Below are 19,500 nucleotides of genomic sequence, written 5' to 3'. Positions count from 1 at the left end.
ATTCATGCATATCGGAGCCTCGAGGAATAAAGTGTCGAAGGCACGGCTTCGATTGCGCAATTTTGGATCTGAATAAGGAAGTTTTGTAGCAGAAGGTCCGCTGAGCGGAGTTCAAGCGGAGCTTGGCAGAGATTTGAAGCATTTTTGGGTCCGCTCAGCGGAGGTAGCCCGCTCAGCGGAGCTACGTATACTGTTGTAGATATTTTGGGAATAAGTGAAGGCCGCTGAGCGGAGGGGGTCCGCTGAGCGGACCTGTGCAGATTTGTGTTTATATTCTCTTCATTTGTACATTTCTAGGTTATGGTTTTGGGAAAGTTTTTGGTTCCAACTCCATCATTTTCATTCTTAGAGTAGGATTAGCTTAGAAAACAACACCGGGTCATGCACTTGGAAGATCGGAGGTGGATTTCTCATCAACCGGAGCTGACAACCCGCGAGATGTTTGGTTTATCTCTTCTCTTCTTTGTGTATTTCTTTTGTGTTGGGTTTGTTTGTATATTTACTTGAATCTTATGTATATTTACCGATTTACCGATTATAAAGTTATATTTAACTTTCTTTACAAATCTATGTTGATTGTTATCCTGGATTTTTGCTCTATGCTGGGGATTTGGGTTGCTTTAGAGATAAACTTCTTGAATCCTTGTCTAGGATGATAATCTGTTGGTTCTGAACTCTAGAGATAGATTTAGAGCTAGCATTCACCGATTGTATCTGTTCTTAATGCTTTCGTGTTTGAGCGGCGCGCGAGAGATCGCCGACGCGAGAATACGGATGTTCTCGCGACTTCGCGTTAGAGATAACCTTAGTTGTGAGATGATCTCGTTTGTGCTCCAGAGATGGACGCTTATGTGAGAGATACGTGATAACATAGATGAGTATCGTAGGTTGAGTATAACGGGTTGGTAAGTGTATGTTTGTGAAGAGTGAATATATTTACATTCCTGATAAGTTATTTCTCTTCTAAGAATGTGTTTATTCTTTTCTTGTCTATATCTTTGTTTACTTTTTGCTCATTCAAACCCGAGCTCGAAACCATAGAAACTATTGAATGGCATCTCTCCATCTCTGTGGACGATAATTCCTGGATCAATATTTCCAAATCTTTTTTGTTGCTTGCCCTATACTGCATTCAACAAAATGGCGCCGTTGCCAGGGATGATTTTGATTGCATCGCAATAGTTTATGTGGTTTTGAGCTTTGTATATAACGTATATATTGTATAGGTTTACTTGTATATTTCCACTTGTACATGTTTACTTGTTTATGTTCACCAATTTAGCTTACTTGTTTATAATTACATATAATTATACTTTTGTATATAACATATATATTTTTATAGTTTCACTTGTATATGTTTACTTGTTTATATCCACCAATTTTCCCTTTTTGTATGATAATAGTTGTTGTATATATTTGTACCCGTAACGTTTGTTGAGTGGTTGGTTAGGACACTTTCTTTAGGCTTGTGCGGTGAGACGTCACCATGGCATGACGGGAGGAAGCTACTTTCCAAACACTGAAACAATAAAGGCGTCAAGCTAACGACGTAAAACAAGCGCTTGTTGGGAGGCACCCCAACGGTTGTAAATATTGTTTATATTTATGTTTATGAGGTATTTAGGTGAAGTGGTGAGTGATTAGAACAGCTGGTGCAGTTCTGATTTTTCTGGTTTTTCTGTCATCCGCTGAGCGGAGCAGAGCTCGCTGAGCGAGCACAGCAAAATTCTGTTTTCTTGCTCTGCACCAGCAGGTTCTAATTCCACTTGGTTCACTCCTTTTTCCCACTTTCACCAAGGCTAATTAGTAGTATATATTAGTTTTGTTTTGCTAATTCTTTTGTTGGTTGTTTGTACTTAAATTTTGTTCGGTGATTCGAAGATTTTTGAGGTGATTTTCCAAAGCTTGAGTGTTTCAACTTGCGGATGTATGGTAGGATATTGTTTTTGAAGTTGTATCATTCAAGGTACTCATTTATCGCTTTCTATAGCATAGCATGTTTAGGAAACTTTTCATTTGTACAATTACCATACAATTCATTTTTTTGCATTACTTGCTTGTTGATTGAATCACTTTAGTTCCCAAACCATAAATGTGAGGAAGCTTTCCATTGTTCATATATGTTGGAGGCCACAATCTTTGTTTTAACTGGATTTTATTATGCTTAATCTTTTGTTTATGTTGATTTTATGAAAGCATGAAAAGGATCAAGGCATTTTGTTTCATTTTGAGCACAACTACCAAAACCAAATAGTCAATTCACCTTGTGAGTGTGTGATCATTTGTTAACCCTTTTGAGCTTTTTGTCAATGTACATGTTGGTTTTGCTAAATGCTTATCTTTGAGTGTTTAGTTCTCATTTTTGCATGGATGATTGATTCTTTGTTTTCTTGAACCCTCAACCATGATTTTTGGTATGAATTTTTACCTTGCCTTAGAAAGTAGGGAGTATTCATATGATGGTGTGGTTGAATTCAAGTTGGGGAGAGAAATGGTTGCTACTTATTTGGTTGTTGCTATGAGGTTTAAAATAAAAAGAAAAAAAAGAAAAAAAAGTGAAAAGAAAAAAAAAAGTTTGAAAAAGTTTTGAAAAAAAAAAGAAAAGAGAAGTGAATAAATGTGCTAATAAGTATTGTGATTGGTTTGAGAAACTTGTGGTTATGGCAGAAGTTTGATCGAGATTTTGTTGTTTGAATCTTTGGTGGATTGATCACTCCCTTAGGTTTAGGCAAGTTTTTGTTTCGATTAGCCTTAGGATATATCCCTTGTTTGTTAACCAAGCCACATTACAACCTTGAAAAGTCCTTGTGATTCTTGCTTTTGTATCTTCAATGTGATTTTTGGATGAATGCATAATTTAATCTTTTGTTTGCAAGATTGTTGGATGAGTGTTAAAAGTCCTTCACCTTTGTGTGTTCTTCATCCATTGATGAATTTTTGCTAGGTGTGATTCATGATGTGAGCTTGTATTGTTTTAGAATGTTTTGTATGCTTTTTGTACTTAGGATTAGTTTCATTTACATGTTGTCGTTGTAGGATAGTGGTAAGTATTTACTTTGTTTATACGTTTTTGTATTGAGCCATACATTTCTTTTTGTTTTTCAAAACTTGTTGATTCACAATTCTTTGGTTTATTACTTTTGATTCTTTGATTTATTTGACATTGTTTGAGGACAAACAAAGTTTTAAGTTGGGGAGAGTTTGATAAGTGCCAAAATGTTGTTATTTTGAGTATATAATTGTGGCACTTATTGATTCGATTCATTCCGTTTTTGTAATAAAATCCCGCGAGATGACAACCCGCGAGATGTTTGGTTTATCTCTTCTCTTCTTTGTGTATTTCTTTTGTGTTGGGTTTGTTTGTATATTTACTTGAATCTTATGTATATTTACCGATTTACCGATTATAAAGTTATATTTAACTTTCTTTACAAATCTATGTTGATTGTTATCCTGGATTTTTGCTCTATGCTGGGGATTTGGGTTGCTTTAGAGATAAACTTCTTGAATCCTTGTCTAGGATGATAATCTGTTGGTTCTGAACTCTAGAGATAGATTTAGAGCTAGCATTCACCGATTGTATCTGTTCTTAATGCTTTCGTGTTTGAGCGGCGCGCGAGAGATCGCCGACGCGAGAATACGGATGTTCTCGCGACTTCGCGTTAGAGATAACCTTAGTTGTGAGATGATCTCGTTTGTGCTCCATAGATGGACGCTTATGTGAGAGATACGTGATAACATAGATGAGTATCGTAGGTTGAGTATAACGGGTTGGTAAGTGTATGTTTGTGAAGAGTGAATATATTTACATTCCTGATAAGTTATTTCTCTTCTAAGAATGTGTTTATTCTTTTCTTGTCTATATCTTTGTTTACTTTTTGCTCATTCAAACCCGAGCTCGAAACCATAGAAACTATTGAATGGCATCTCTCCATCTCTGTGGACGATAATTCCTGGATCAATATTTCCAAATCTTTTTTGTTGCTTGCCCTATACTGCATTCAACAAAATGGCGCCGTTGCCAGGGATGATTTTGATTGCATCGCAATAGTTTATGTGGTTTTGAGCTTTGTATATAACGTATATATTGTATAGGTTTACTTGTATATTTCCACTTGTACATGTTTACTTGTTTATGTTCACCAATTTAGCTTACTTGTTTAGGTCCAAATTCACTACCCCAATCAACAATTTTAAATAACTACCAGTTCTTACAGCTTCAATATTCCTTCATCTTAATGGCACAAAAGGAGAGACTGGCCCAAAACCCTTTTCTAATCCACATCTTATTGCTTCAATCATCACAATAGTGTAAATCTTCCAAACTTAAAGGTCCAACTTCACTACTCCAAACACCTTTTTCTAACTCAACTCCAATTTCATCAACCAAAGCAAACCGTTGTTTGCAACAACAAAAATTCCCAATCAAACACTTGAAGATTTTATAAAAGGCAACATGTAACAGGCAAATTCTATTATTTGTTAACAAATAGCAGTTACCTAAAGAAGCCATCTACAAGCTCAACCAGAGGCTCCCAGGCTTCATACTTATCATCGTATGATCTGGCAGCCAAGGAGAAACTAACAGTGCAATTCTGATACCCAGTTCGTCCATGCAAACTAAATGTTATTCCACTCAAAGATATATTGAACAAAGGAACCATCTGTAAATTTATCATAAAAAGTACATTCAATACAAAAGTACAAATGATCATACCAATTAGATTTCATTATAAGGATAATAGAAATCAATGAATAGTCAAGGATCACAGATCAATAGATAGGGTATAGCCAAGGATTTCATGTCTCCCATGGCCTAATACTGAGAAGAATATAGAAGGACAGAATGAGCAGAACTGGCATAGAAAGAGGACCCCATTTTGTACAAGAGGTTCGATAGGTGTACAAAGGCACTGTGCTCCCTTGTTACAATTGCTTTCGACCAATCCAGAATATGAACATATCAGTACATAGTCCCCACTCATGAGACAACTGAACTTATCAAACCATTTATAAAACATACTCACACAAATAGAATACCTAAATCATATATAAAAACCATACAATACATACATTCATATTTCATTCAAAATCAATTCAAAAGCCATTCAAAGCGAAGTTGACATGAAACCAAGTCTCATTAACAGTTTTGTAACCAAATTGTTTTCAAACTTAACCTCAAACTTAATGTCTAACAATGATTAACTACTAACAAATTTCAAAAACAGAATTTTCTAGTCCTAACTAACTCTTAAACAACTCCAACTAACTAAGATACTAACAGTTTTGAAACACTAGCAGTTAAGCCAGGTACCGGGCCAAATTCAAGATACAAACCTGGGACAAATTTGCTCATTCACATTAAACACTTAAGGCAGACTTAGTAGAACCATACCATATCCAAAACAATGACATTCATTCATCATACGAGACACGGCGTACTGTTACAGGAATTCCGTTCAGAAGCTGTCGCATACAAACAACAGAAAAAGAAATAGAATCGAAACAATTCAACACCCCTAACGAGTTTTAACATACAACCCTGTACAGAACCAACATCAAAAACATGGTTCATTTAACACTTGAACACAAATTCAGAGAAAGCGATTAAAGGGATTTTCGTATTGAAATTCTATAAACAATGCCAGAGTAAATTCATACCTCTAATGCCGAAGAAGAACGATATAAACCCAGATGAAAGCAATTTCGTTTTACAGAAGAAGAAAATCGCAAATGTGGCTTAAATTAGGGTTTTTCGAATTCTCCGAAGGGATTTTCGTGAGAGAAGAAAAATGAAATTCGCAAATGTGGGTTCAATGAGGATTCTTCGAATTCACAAGGTTTGTTCGTGGATTGAGAGAGTTTGTTCGTGGATTCAGTAGATTTTTGGTTTGGGAAAAGAAAAAGAACGATTGGGTTTTTTGTTTGGGAGAATAGAAAGAACGATAGGGTTTTTAGTTTGTGAGAATCTATTTTTTAATTTCAATTTTAATCCGCCTAAGGCAGCGCTTTTTAGAAAGCGCTTTCTAATGTAGTCCTTTACCAGCGCTTTTTAAAAAGTGCTTTCTGAGGCAACACTTTTAGCAGCGTTTTTCAGAAGCGCTGTCTCAGGTAGGCCTTTTAGCAGCGCTTTTCTTCATTTTCGTATACAGTTTCCGTGTTTTATTTTTTATTTTACTTATAGCAGCGCTTTTGTATAAAAGCGTTGTCTAAGGTGTGCTGTCTGGCGTAGTGCTTCTTTTCTAGGTCTTGACTTGCTTCTTGGCTAGCTGCAACTCTTAGATTTGCCACGCTTATGAAAATTTATGGTTTTGTTCTCCTCCTTGACTTAGTAACTTGAGCTTCAGAGTGATTAGGAGTAACAATCAAAACATACTTCTTTCTTTTTAACTTATTCATTAAGCATGCTATCTTTAACTGTTGACATTACCAATTTCCCATTCGGAGCTGAATTAGTAAGTGTCACAACAAGAACTTCTCAATTATCAGACAAGGAACTAAGCAATAATAAGGCTTGCAACTCATCATCCAACTTAATATCAATAATAATTCTATAAAACACTCACTTGCTTTATCATTGAGTCATCTTGTATTTCATATTAACCAGCTTTCAGATCAAACGTGCTTTATTTTGAACGTTCTTGTGCTCATGTAACTCTTTTAAACTATTCTATATTTTATGTGCAACATGTTCAACTTCAACGTGTGAGTATACACTCATATCCAACCATTGTTTGATTATAGCAATTGTCTTCCGATTCATCTTCTTCCATTCAGCATCAAACTTATCACTTAGTTTACCTTTTTCTCCCTCAATAGGGTCATACAAATCTTTGTTGAATAACATAAATTCCATGATAATCTTCTAGAGAATATAATAGTATAGTTGAGCTTAATCATATTGGGCTCTTGATTTTCTCCATTTAAAAGCACAGAACAAGTTAACCAGAACTCTCGATACCACTTTGTTGAGAAATAATAAAATAATCAAAATATTTTTCTCGCGGAACACTTTTCTCAAATATGTGCAATTTAAAAGACAACCAGCAAAATCAACTCCACAACATAATAATAATAATAATAATAATAATAATAATAATAATAATAATAATAATTATAATATAAATGTTATGAATAATAGTAAATAGATATGGATGTTCATTTTCCCCAATCTTTCTATATTCCTTAACTCCTATAATTTAAGTTCCTAACCTTTGTGTATTCCTTGAGTTAATGGTTGTCATTGGTCATGTACTATAAATATGGATCATATTGCAATGTAAATGGTACTTTTGGAAGAAGATAATACAATATTGCTTTCTCTCTTCTCTTTCTCTCCTTCATGTATCATTCATCTCTATATTGATTTGGTGAATTTCATAACACGTTATCAGCACGATACTCTACAACGCGAGTAATGATATAGCCAGGTTCTACGTTATTTTCCTAATCTTAATATATTTGAACCAATATAATATAACTCATGATTTTGTTACTATTTTTTTTCTTCATATAAATATGTTTATTTTTTTTATATATTTTGTAGAGAAATTTATTTATCTTGTACAATAATATTATATTTCTTTGATTATTCTTGTTAAATTCCGGAAGAATTTAACATTAAAGCATTTTTATATGTTTGTCCAGAATTGAATTTTAACACGTGTTAATTTAATATTCAAGCATCCCTGAAGGATTGCACAAAGAATAATTTTTCTTGACTGTTGTTTATGGAAATAGTTTATGATGTGATATTTGTAGAACTAAAGATTATTATTATTATTATTATTATTATTATTAAACTATCTCCAAATTATTATTCAAAGATTGAGTTTAATCGATTATTGTGTTTATAAATAATTCATGAATTCCAGAAGAATTCAACGTTCAATCACCTTTAAAAGGGTCCATCTATAATATTATTGAATCCCAGAAGGATCTCATAATTTTTTTTGTATCGATCAAAAAATTCATAATTTGTAATATGCTCATAAAAAGATTGTCATTCCAGAAAAATGACACAAATAATTTTAACCCATCCCAGAAGGATGGTTATATATTTTTTAGATTATTGTTTATAACAAATTTTTCATATAGTTCCTGAAGAACTTATCAAGCATCCCTGAAGGATAGAAAAATAAATTATTTTTATAGTTCTTGAAGAACTTATCCATCCCTGAAGGATAGTAAATAAAATTAATTATATGATGATATAATTTTAGTGATATAATATTGTATGATTAAATATGTTTAATTTTATAAGGGGTAATTGTTTGATAATTATATGATAATATGTTCATATGAATGTGTTTGATTAAAGTGTTTAATACGGAGATACTCTTATATTGGTTTTGACTTATATTGGAGGTATCAAATATCTTTGTATTACACAACACAATTTGGACAGAAAATGTGTAATAGAAAAGCTACCGTTTTTTTCCCCGGGCTTGTACTACACTTATATTAGTACAATTGAAGCACATATCATTGTAAACGAGTAGTTTACAAATTAGACTTAAATGTGTCGTTGATAAAATCGATTGGGTCATCTCGGAAATAATATGATGCGAATAATTTGTATTGAAGAACCAGAAGTTTATTCAATCCAGTCAATATTTGTGTGTTTCTAAAGGAAAATAAAAATTTGAGAAATTGCATTTTTATGACATTAATTGTTGCATCGACTAAAATATCATGCCTATGTCTCTACTCACAACCAGAAGTTTGTGAAATTATTTTCTCAACTAATTAGACTAAGATCTCTTGTTTTCTGAATTTTATAAAAATTCTTGTATAAGTATCACATATATTATTAAAATTAATATTGAATATCATGTAATATATGTTCATAAAAAGAAAATGGACCGGAAGATCCATTCTTTAGACGTCTAAAGTTAATTATATGGTTGATACTTATGAGATCATCAATTCTAAATTATATATTTGAAACACCCAAACTATGATATTAAGATATTTATTCGCATTAAGCCAACAAGATACTATGTATTAGTCCTCCCTAATTTATTCTAGTATTTCTCATCTTAGTGAACATTTGGATGTGTTGTGTATATTCCAATTGCTCCAATATAATACATTAAGATGAGTCATGAAAGAATATTGGAAAAATATAATGAATATGACTCTCAATTTTGAGGATATAATTTGAGAAAATAATCAAATACTTGATTGCAGCCCAATAGACTGATTATCACTTGATAAATTAATTTTCCCAATATTAGGGGAAGGGAAATGAACAGCTAAAATCATGAACAAGAAGTTCAAATGAACAAGTTAAAATAAATTGTTGTCTTGATCCTCGTACAAATTAATATGAACCAAAAGTTCAAAATATTATTCATTTGCAAAGTCTATGAAATAAATTATCAGCTGATAATACTCCACTCAAAGTGGATTTCCTATTGGATAATATAATATTGCAAATGAGTTGTAGCTGCGCCTGAAGCGTGGTATGAAAGTCGGTTCCAATGTTAAAATTTCTCTACTAAGAAAAGAAACTAAAGATGACCCAAGTGAGGATATGAAAATGCTAAGAGCACTGTGACCTAATTTAATTTTCAGTTCCAGAAGAACAAATCAAGTACTTGAAATATGAAATAAAGAGATCTCGATAAATTATGTCATGGATGAAATGGAATGGAATCGAAATTGAGATAACCAAATAAAGTCAATATTGACAATGTCTTTGTATACAATATAGCGCTAAAAGTGATCAATGATAACGAGAATCATAAGTCAAAGTCTATTAAAGATTGTAGACAAAGTGAGAATTGGCCAAAATAAATATATTCAATTGAAGAAGAATTAAACTCACTTTACAAGTAACTCACTATTGGACCTGTAGTCCGAACACCTCAAGGTGTGAAACTAATGTGATATAAATGAGTTTTTGTGAAAAACAAAAATAAGAATGATATAAAGTTTGATTTATTGCTCAATGATTTTCACAAAGACCTAAGATTGATTTTGATACAACATATCCACCTGTAGTGGATTCAATCGGTTTTGGATATTTAATTAGCCTTGTAGCACATGAAGGGCTTAATTTGAACATGGTGAATGTTATGACATCTTATTTATATGGTTCACTTAATAGTGACATTTACGTGAAACTCCCTGAGGGTTCAATATACCAGAGGCACGTAATTGTGGATCTTGAGAAAACTACTACATCAAATTGAACAAGTCTCTCTATGAGCTGAAAGAATCTGGATGCATGTGGTATAATCGTCTCAATGAATATTTACTAAATGATGAATATAATAATAACTCAATTTGTCCTTGTATTTTCATAAAATGACGTGGAAAAGTATTTGCAATAATAGTTGTCTATATGGATGACATAAGTATTATTGGAACTCCTGAAGAGCTTCCAAAAGCTAAAAATTTCTTAAATAAAGAGTTTGAGATGAAGGACCTAGAAAAGATAAAATATGTCTAGGTTTGCAAATTGAGCATTTGGAAAAAAGAATATTTGTACATCAAGAAGGCTATATAGGAAAGTGTTGAAATGATTCTATATGGACAAATATCATCTATTGTCTACTCTAATGGTTGTTAGATCATTAGATGTAGAGAAAGATCCTTTCAGGCCTCAAGAAAATGATTACAAAAATTGTTTGGTTCTTAAGTACCATATCTTAGTGCAATTGGAGCACTAATGTATCTTGCTAATTATACACGTCTCGATATATCGTTTGTGGTCAATCTATTACGAAGATACAATTATTCGCCTACATGAAGACATTTGAACGGAGTCAAACATATACTTCGTTATCATAGAGATGCTGGTTACTTGTCAGATTCTCACAAGGGTAGATCTGAAAGAGGTTATTTGTTTACATGTGATGGTACAACCATTTCATGGCGATCTATCAAACAACTCATGGCAACAACTTCATCAAATCCTGCATAACTATTAGCACTCCATGAAATCACTTTCAAGAAGAAATTTTAAGCAACTACTACAAATAATATCGTCTCACATGTAAATGTCTGCATGAGGGGGAGAAATACATATGTTTTGCACTCTTTTTTTCTTCACCATGGTTTTGTCCCATTGGGTTTTCCTGGTATGGTTTTTAACGAGGCAATTCACATTTAAAGGATATTGTACTCTTTTTCCTTCACTAGAATTTTTCCCACTGGGTTTTCTCTAGTAAGGTTTTAACGAGGCATATCCTCAATGAACATCCAAGGGGGAGTGTTATGAATAATAGTAAATAGATATGGATGTTCATTTTCCCCAATCTTTCTATATTCCTTAACTCCTATAATTTAAGTTCCTAACCTTTGTGTATTCCTTGAGTTAATGGTTGTCATTGGTCATGTACTATAAATATGGATCATATTGCAATGTAAATGGTACTTTTGGAAGAAGATAATACAATATTGCTTTCTCTCTTCTCTTTCTCTCCTTCATGTATCATTCATCTCTATATTGATTTGGTGAATTTCATAACAATAAAGATAAAATAGCAAGAACACATGTGGAAAACTTCACTAAAAATAAGAGAATATGAAACATAGGGACCTAGTCCAGTAAAACCTTTCACTATATACATAATGGATATACGAAGTCTTCATAGTAATACTAAGAAATAATAATCTTCACCATAAACAATAAAGATGAGAAACCCACTCCAAACAAATCCTCCACAAAATGTAGATACAATAAAACAATTCTAAAGTAAAACTACTTAACAGAAAAATAAATAAAATTAATTAAGAGAAAAGAACGGTATACTCAATATGTAGCTCAAACTGATAAAATTTTGTGCATATATCTATCACTTATAGTCAACTTTCTCTTCTTTTTTCACAACAGCCGTCGTACATTTTCTTCTTCTCTATTTCAGTATTTTCTAAAACCTTTTTGCTTAGTAACTTATTTGTTGTGTTGTTTAGAATTGAAAAATTCCTTTTAAATTAACACTACAAATTTTTTTTAAAAAAAAAACTATTTTTTTTAAATAAATGGTAAGATCCACTTTAAGAGACCACCTTACAAATAGTGTATCTCAAATTGCCGTTGCGACTTAATTTTTTCATGTTGATTTTGATCAATTAGGTGTCTTTATATGATTATAAAGTTTTGAGTTTTGAAGATTTGTTTGGTGAAACTAGATAAATGAGTACACTTTTTGAAGTGTGTTTAGTTTTGAGCTCTGATCTTGTGTTTGGTGAGAAGAAAATTGGGAATAGATTATTGTGATTAAAAATTTCTGTTGGAATTACATTATTTTGTTTCATTAAATTAGTTCAACCGATAGTTATAGAGATATTTGATTTAGATGTTTGAATATCACTTGTTTATTTTACGAGGAATTTCTATTAAAATTTGAAATTGATAAAGTGATTTAATTCATTTGCTGAATTCTGCAGAACCGGTGTATGAATATAATAGCACATCTCTTCCATGCTCCTATTGGTAAAGAAGAAACAGCAGTAGGTGTCAGAACTGTAGGATCAGAGGCAATAATGTTAGCTGGTTTAGCTTTTAAAAGGAAATGGCAGACAAAGAGAAAATTAGAAGGCAAACCTTACGATAAGCCCAACATTGTTACCGGCGCTAATGTGCATGTTGACAACTTATATGATAAGTGTTTATGTTATAGGCGCATATTTAATGTTGTTTAAATATGCTACACAGATTTGTTGGAAAAAATTTGCTAGGTACTTTGAGGTTGAATTAAAGGAAGTGAAACTCACAGAGGGATACTATGTGATGGATCCATTGAAAGCAGTTGAAATGGTTGATGAGAACACCATCTGCGTTGCAGCCATTTTGGGTTCAACGCTGACCGGAGAGTTTGAGGATGTGAAGCTTCTTAACGAACTTCTTACTATAAAGAACAAAGAAACGGGATGGGATACACCGATTCATGTTGATGCTGCAAGTGGTGGTTTTGTGGCTCCGTTTCTCTACCCTGATCTGCTATGGGATTTTCGCTTGCCGTTGGTGAAAAGTATCAATGTTAGCGGTCACAAGTACGGTCTTGTCTACCCTGGTATTGGTTGGGTTGTCTGGAGGAATCAAGATGACTTGCCGGATGATCTTGTTTTTCATATCAATTATCTTGGATCTGATCAACCAACTTTCACATTGAATTTCTCCAAAGGTAATACACTCATAGATAAGTTTCGTTAAGTCAACTCAGTTGGTAACTGTGCAGAGACATCTAACTCCAGGGATGCGGATAATGAGTAGTTTTTTTTCCTGAATTTTTCTTTATATTTCTTTCAACAGGATCGAGTCAAATCATTGCTCAATACTACCAATTCATACGACTTGGATTTGAGGTAATTATTATATTATCATTTTGGTGCCGAATCTTAAGTATATGCTTTGATATTATAGGTAAAATATATTTTTGTGCAATACATGTTTTCTTATACAATCTGTTATGTTTCTTGCACTAAGGGCTACAAAAATGTGATGAAAAATTGCTTGGCGAACACAAGAATTCTGAAAGAAGGAATTGAAAAAACTGGAAAGTTTAAAATTGTGTCCAAGGATATCGGAGTGCCAATTGTAGCCTTTTCCTTGAAAGACAGTAGCCGACACACAGTATTCGAGATAGCAGACCATTTGAGAAAATACGGATGGATAGTTCCGGCCTACACAATGCCTGCGGACGCGCAACACGTCGCGGTCCTCCGAGTGGTGATCAGGGTGGATTTTAGCCGCATCTTGGTTGAGAGATTTGTTTCTGATATTTGCAAAGTTGTGACTCTGTTGGAGACACTTTCGAGTACTATCTCCTCGAAAAGTGCTCATGTCGCGGTTATCGCCAGTGAGACTAGCTAGCGAGCGAGGAGGTTACAGCGACTCAAGCTGAGATTGCAAGTTATTGGAATAAGGTTGTTAAAGAAAAGAGAGTTGGAACATGCAAGTGTTTATGTAACCATTGTCAATGCATCTCTAAACCATAGATTTATATGAATGAATGAAATAAGACGTTTCCTTTCCTTTGCATACATATTTATTCAAGTACAATACTCCAAGGATTTATCTTTTTCATTTCAAAAGAAACCTTGTTACGAACAAACCAAAGGCTATAATATAAAAGAAGTCAAAGAATTCTCAAAATGAACACCGAGAATCTTAGAAAACTTGATCAACATTTTCTTCAATTAGATCACACCGAGAACAAAAGGATTCGTCATAGTTCCGTTGTGGACAAGCTTCTTTTTAAAAGGTAGTTGTGTCATTTTGCATATGTGCTAGTTTCAAAACATTCCATTAAGAGGAGCTTAGAAATCATGTGATTGAAGTTGTGCAATATTAGCTCTATCATTCAAGGGAACTGGTCTCTATTTTGAAAATCAAATCAAATCAAACCAAACCAAACTAAACTATATATATATTTTATTATATTCTTTATATGATATTTATTTTAATTTACATATTAATAAAAAATATATTTTATTATATTCTTTATTATATTTATTTTAATTTACATATTTATTTTATTATATTCTTTATATGATATTTATTTTGACAAAATATATTTTATCGTATTGTTTGTTGATATTTATTTAAGAATTCAATTTCATGTATATCATTCTCTATAATTAAGATAAATGTGTAAGACGCAATTTTATCTATTAAATTTTAAATTTATTTTGACAATTATAAACTTTTTTTTTATGAAAATGTATGAATGATAAAACACAAAACTATATTTACTTTATTTATGGCTCAAAAAGTTTCTTCGTAAAATATCGAACTAACCAAATCAACTCAAACTACATTACTTTGATTCGATTTTATTTTTAAAAGTCAACTAAATCAAGCCAAACCGCACATTTTTTCTTTTGCGATTTGAATAATTTTTAACGTCAAAACAGCACGAACATCCCTAACACCGCTAATAAAAACCATCTAATTTCTTCCGCACTCATATTTCACTTATTAGTTTCCCCCCTCTTTCGAAAAAACCAAACGGAGCATTTACATTAAAATCACGACACAGCCCCAAAAATCACGTTTGGTTCGCCCAAACACGTATCTATCCAAGCATATACTCAGTGCCTCACCTGTATTTTTTCCTTCGGCATCTTTTCACCGATTTTCAAAGCCGCATCATCCACCACCAAAGTAAGCTATTCCTTCTCTCCATTCGTTATCAGTTCCCTGAAAATCCCCTCATACCCATATTTCAAAATCGCGTTTTTTTCACCCGCCACCTGTTTGCTTATTTGTTTCTGAATTTTCCTAGTTCATTTCAATGCCTTCGATCCCAAAACGAAAAATTATCTTCATGGGCATGTTTAATAGGTACATAAACTCTCTCAAAAACCCTTCCTTTTCAGCACTCACCCATCATCAGAATCACTATCACTCTTATCTATTCAGAAACAAAGCTTTGCCACAAATTGAAACCACCCTTCAATCATCAATGTTTCATGTATTTAAAAACTCTACTAATTGTCAATTACCATTATCAGATTCTCATTGTGTTCAATTGATTCAATCTTCATTGCCAAAGAACTCCTTTGTTGCATTTCATTTATCCAATCGCCGTTATTGTTCAGAAACGGTTACCATGAACCAAGATTCTGATTGTGGTGTGAATGATGATGTTGTGGATGTTAATAGTATGGTGGAGAGTAGTGGTTTTGAGAGTGCTATTGATAAGGTGCATACCACTGTAATGGATAATTTACTTGGTTTTCGTAATATGGAGAAAGCTCTTGAAAAATTAGGCATCCCTTTGTCCACACCATTGGTTACTGGTGTGTTGCATAGGCTTCGATATGATGAAAAGATTGCGTTTCGGTTTTTCACATGGGCTGGTCATCAAGATAATTATTCACATGAGCCTTGTGCTTATAATGATATGATGGATATTTTGTCTAGTACAAAGTATAAAGTAAAACAGTTTCGTATTGTTTGTGATGTGTTGGATTATATGAAGAGGAACAACAAGAGTACGGTTCCGGCGGAAGTTCTGATGAATATTTTGAGGAAATATACTGAGAGGTATTTGACTCATGTGCAAAAGTTTGCAAAGAAGAAGAGGGTAAGAGTGAAGACGCAACCGGAAATAAATGCGTTCAACTTTCTGTTGGATGCTTTGTGCAAGTGTTGCTTGGTTGAGGAAGCTGAAGGGTTCTATAAGAGAATGAGAAAAATGATCAATCCAAACGGGGATACATATAATATTTTGGTTTTCGGATGGTGCAGGGTTAGAAACCCGACTAGAGGGATGAAAGTGTTGGAAGAAATGATTGAATTGGGTCACAAGCCTGACAATTTCACCTACAATACTGCCCTTGATACTTACTGCAAAACTGGCATGATATCAGACGCGGTAGAGCTTTTTGAGTTCATGAGGACAAAAGGTTCAATCATATCTTCTCCTACTGCCAAGAGTTATTCAATTCTAATTGCGGCTCTTGTCCAAAACGATAGAATGGAGGAATGTCTTAAAATTATGGGGCATATGATTAGCAGTGGTTGTCTTCCTGATGTCACGACATACAAGGATATAATCGAAGGTATGTGTTTGTGTGGTAAAATAGACGAAGCATACAAGTTCTTGGAAGAGATGGGAAACAAAGGTTACCGGCCTGATATTGTTACTTATAATTGTTTCCTCAAGGTTCTCTGCGACAATAAGAAGTCTGAGGAAGCCCTTAAACTATATGGAAGAATGATTGATCTGAATTGTGTTCCTAGTGTCCAAACTTACAATATGCTGATTTCGATGTTTTTTAGGATGGATGATCCTGACGGGGCATTTGAGACTTGGCATGAAATGGAGAAGAGGGGTTGTAGGCCAGACACAGATACATACTGTGTCACGATTGAGGGTTTATTTAACTTCAATAAAGCTGAAGATGCTTGTATTCTTTTGGAAGAAGTGATATACAAGGGAATGAAACTTCCGTATAGAAAGTTTGACTCCTTGTTGATGCAACTTTCAATGATTGGTGATCTCCAGGCTATTCATAAGCTCTCAGATCATATGAGGAAATTCTATAATAATCCTATGGCAAGACGTTATGCTCTAAGCCAGAAGCGCAAGAGCATGGGCTTGAGAGGGAAATCGTAGTGAGAAATTTCTTGGTTGAGATTTTGCTAGCTTTTGTAAAAACATGGAGGAGATTCTGTTAGTAGGGTTTTTCTCATGTTTTGTCGGGTTGGACAAGTATTTTCTGGTGACATGGCAGGTTTAGTATTTACCTTTTTAGATACTGCCTTCAAGCTTGTCTCTAACCTGCATGTTGGGCTACATCATGATGACTGCTAGTTGCATCTGTGGACATGCTCTCTACTGCCAATACTTTTGCATGAAAAATTGGGTCTTCGGATCTTATATATTCTCGTGTTTAGTTCTGTAAGAGAAATTTTGGAAGCTGTTATGACATTCTGATTGAGAGATGATGATTAGCTGATGCAACCTAACGGTCGAAAGCTCCATGTATGTATTATGTTGTCTTGTGAGGGAGAAGAGGTTGTGAACTTGTGCATGATGGCAAAATTTGTTATCTGGTCAAGAATCTGTTAGTTACTTCTGCCGAAAGATATTACAATTTAATGAGATTTTATCTGGCATCTTAGGGGTCATAGTATGGTTTGACCCTATGAAATAGCTACCTGTACTACAATTATAGTTTATAATGAATGGACCATCACTTCAATGATGACCACAGTTTACTTTTTCCCTTCATTAGTCACATTCTATTTCCCTATTTGCATTTCTCCTTTTCTTCTGATGTTTCCTTCTGTTCTTAAGCTTGTTTGTTTTATTGGATCATCCCGTAGAAGAGTGGAGTTTCTTACACATGTCAGGAGTTTTTTTTTACACACGTCAAGAGTTTTTTTTTAAAATATCAGATCATTCTGTTTGAATGTTTTTCAATGTCTTAGAGACCTTATGAAGCCATACCATTGAGATGTTATTATCTGTTATGGTAGGCTCAATTGTAACTTGAAAGCTGGTGTTTAGCCTGGGGATTTCTTTTTCCTTGGCCAATATATCGAACGATTTACATATGTGTCAGTAATTCAATGATTTACAGGTAACATATACCTTCGGAAATGTAATATATTGCATGATATAAAAACATTTGAAATTTGCTCATCCTATTTAAGAGCAAACATGAATTTCCCAGCTGAATAATTTGGCTTTAAGGGTCAGCCATGTTTCTGCCGGTAATCCTTGTTTTTTCTAGAATGAATTCATGCATATATGTAGATGTTATATGGAGTATCATTGATGCTCATGCAAGTGTTTTTTTCTGTCTGAGGATTTATTTAGGTTTTGTTTGCGAGTATGGAGGGGAAGGGAAAGGAGGGGATAGTTTAGACAAATAGGAAGGATTGTGCGAAAAGAATAGAAAGATTTTGATTGGGAACGTTTTGGAGGGTTAGCTTTTATTCATAACACCAAAAACCCTTTAATTTGGGGGAATTTGAAATTTATATTGAAGAAGGATTTTTGAGAGTTTTGGAGGGCTTACATAAATTTTCTAAATATCTTTTATGTTATTATAGTATTCGAAAAATTAAAAATATAGTAATGATAAATATTATTTTATCATTTTATACAAAAACAAAAAAATTGAAATGTCAAATATTTTGTTATGTTTTTTTAAAAAATTGTTTTCGGAAATCTTCATTTTCCCTCTTCTCTAAACTCGCAAACAAAGTCTTAGGCTATGTTTGAGAGTTTGAGGGGAGGGGAGGGGAAGGCTTCCAAAAACGAAATTTTAAAAAAATATAGCAAAATATTTGACATTTTTTGAAAAAATGATTTTGTTTTGAATGATAAAAAAGTCATTATCATTACTACATTTTTAATTTTCAGAATAATATAACAACCTAAAACATATTTGGAAAATTTATGTAAACCCTTCAAAACCCTCCAAAATCCTCCTTCAATATAATTTTTGAGTTCCCCCATTTTATGGGGTTTTTGATGTTATGAATAAACTCAAATCCTCCAAAACCCTCCAACTCAAAATCCTTTTATCATTTTCACTCAGTTCTTCCTATTTTCCAAAACCCTCCCCTCCAAACTCCCAAACATAGACTTAGAGAACTCGGGAAGGGGAGAAGATATATAAAGGAGGGTGTTATGATATGTAATATTGTGGCGCAAGCTTGGATAGTACTCACTATACTTTGAACAGGTTAGGATTGAGTTATTTGATTTTATCTAATATCATAAACAATTGTGAGACTATTTGAGAGATTATAGAAACAACTTACGAAATGTCCATAAGTTGTTTTTCAACTTAGTTTCATGAGATTTTCATAATCGATTATGAAAGTAGATTGTAACTTATATAAAATGGTTTTACTTGACCTATCTTTTGTTTTAAAAATAATTTATATATAAGCACTTATTTAATAAATAATTAATGAAGCTGTTTATTCAAACAGGACAATTTAGAATTCAAGATATATTACTCTGTGTGGAAGCCACATATCTCCAAGCACATTGAAACTCCAATGCAGAGGTTTGA

The 19,500-nt window shown here is 33.2% G+C and overlaps 2 protein-coding genes across 2 annotated transcripts in view; both read left to right on the top strand.

Moving 5' to 3' along the window:
* Nucleotides 1-13,828, top strand: part of LOC131639694 (glutamate decarboxylase-like) — a 46,718-nt gene extending 32,890 nt beyond the window's left edge. The window contains exons 3-6 of the mRNA XM_058910167.1: nucleotides 12,397-12,600; nucleotides 12,671-13,139; nucleotides 13,268-13,320; nucleotides 13,442-13,828. Coding sequence (XP_058766150.1) covers nucleotides 12,397-12,600; nucleotides 12,671-13,139; nucleotides 13,268-13,320; nucleotides 13,442-13,828 — 1,113 coding nt within the window. The remainder of the gene's footprint in view (nucleotides 1-12,396; nucleotides 12,601-12,670; nucleotides 13,140-13,267; nucleotides 13,321-13,441) is intronic.
* A 1,133-nt stretch (nucleotides 13,829-14,961) lies between these two features.
* Nucleotides 14,962-18,362, top strand: LOC131639689 (pentatricopeptide repeat-containing protein At1g73400, mitochondrial-like). Its single transcript, XM_058910162.1, has one exon. The coding sequence runs from the start codon at nucleotides 15,252-15,254 to the stop codon at nucleotides 17,079-17,081; it is 1,830 nt and encodes a 609-aa protein (XP_058766145.1). The 5' UTR covers nucleotides 14,962-15,251; the 3' UTR covers nucleotides 17,082-18,362.
* The last annotated feature ends 1,138 nt before the right edge of the window (nucleotides 18,363-19,500 follow it).

The sequence above is a fragment of the Vicia villosa genome, unplaced genomic scaffold (genome assembly GCF_029867415.1).
Source record: "Vicia villosa cultivar HV-30 ecotype Madison, WI unplaced genomic scaffold, Vvil1.0 ctg.002741F_1_1, whole genome shotgun sequence".
NCBI lineage: Eukaryota > Viridiplantae > Streptophyta > Magnoliopsida > Fabales > Fabaceae > Vicia > Vicia villosa.
Note: the sequence above shows the minus strand (reverse complement) of the source record. Positions and strands in the feature narration are given on the sequence as shown.

Excerpts from the sequence above, each read along its gene's own strand:
- LOC131639689 (XM_058910162.1), top strand. The coding sequence starts at position 15,252 with ATGCCTTCGATCCCAAAACGAAAAATTATCTTCATGGGCATGTTTAAT.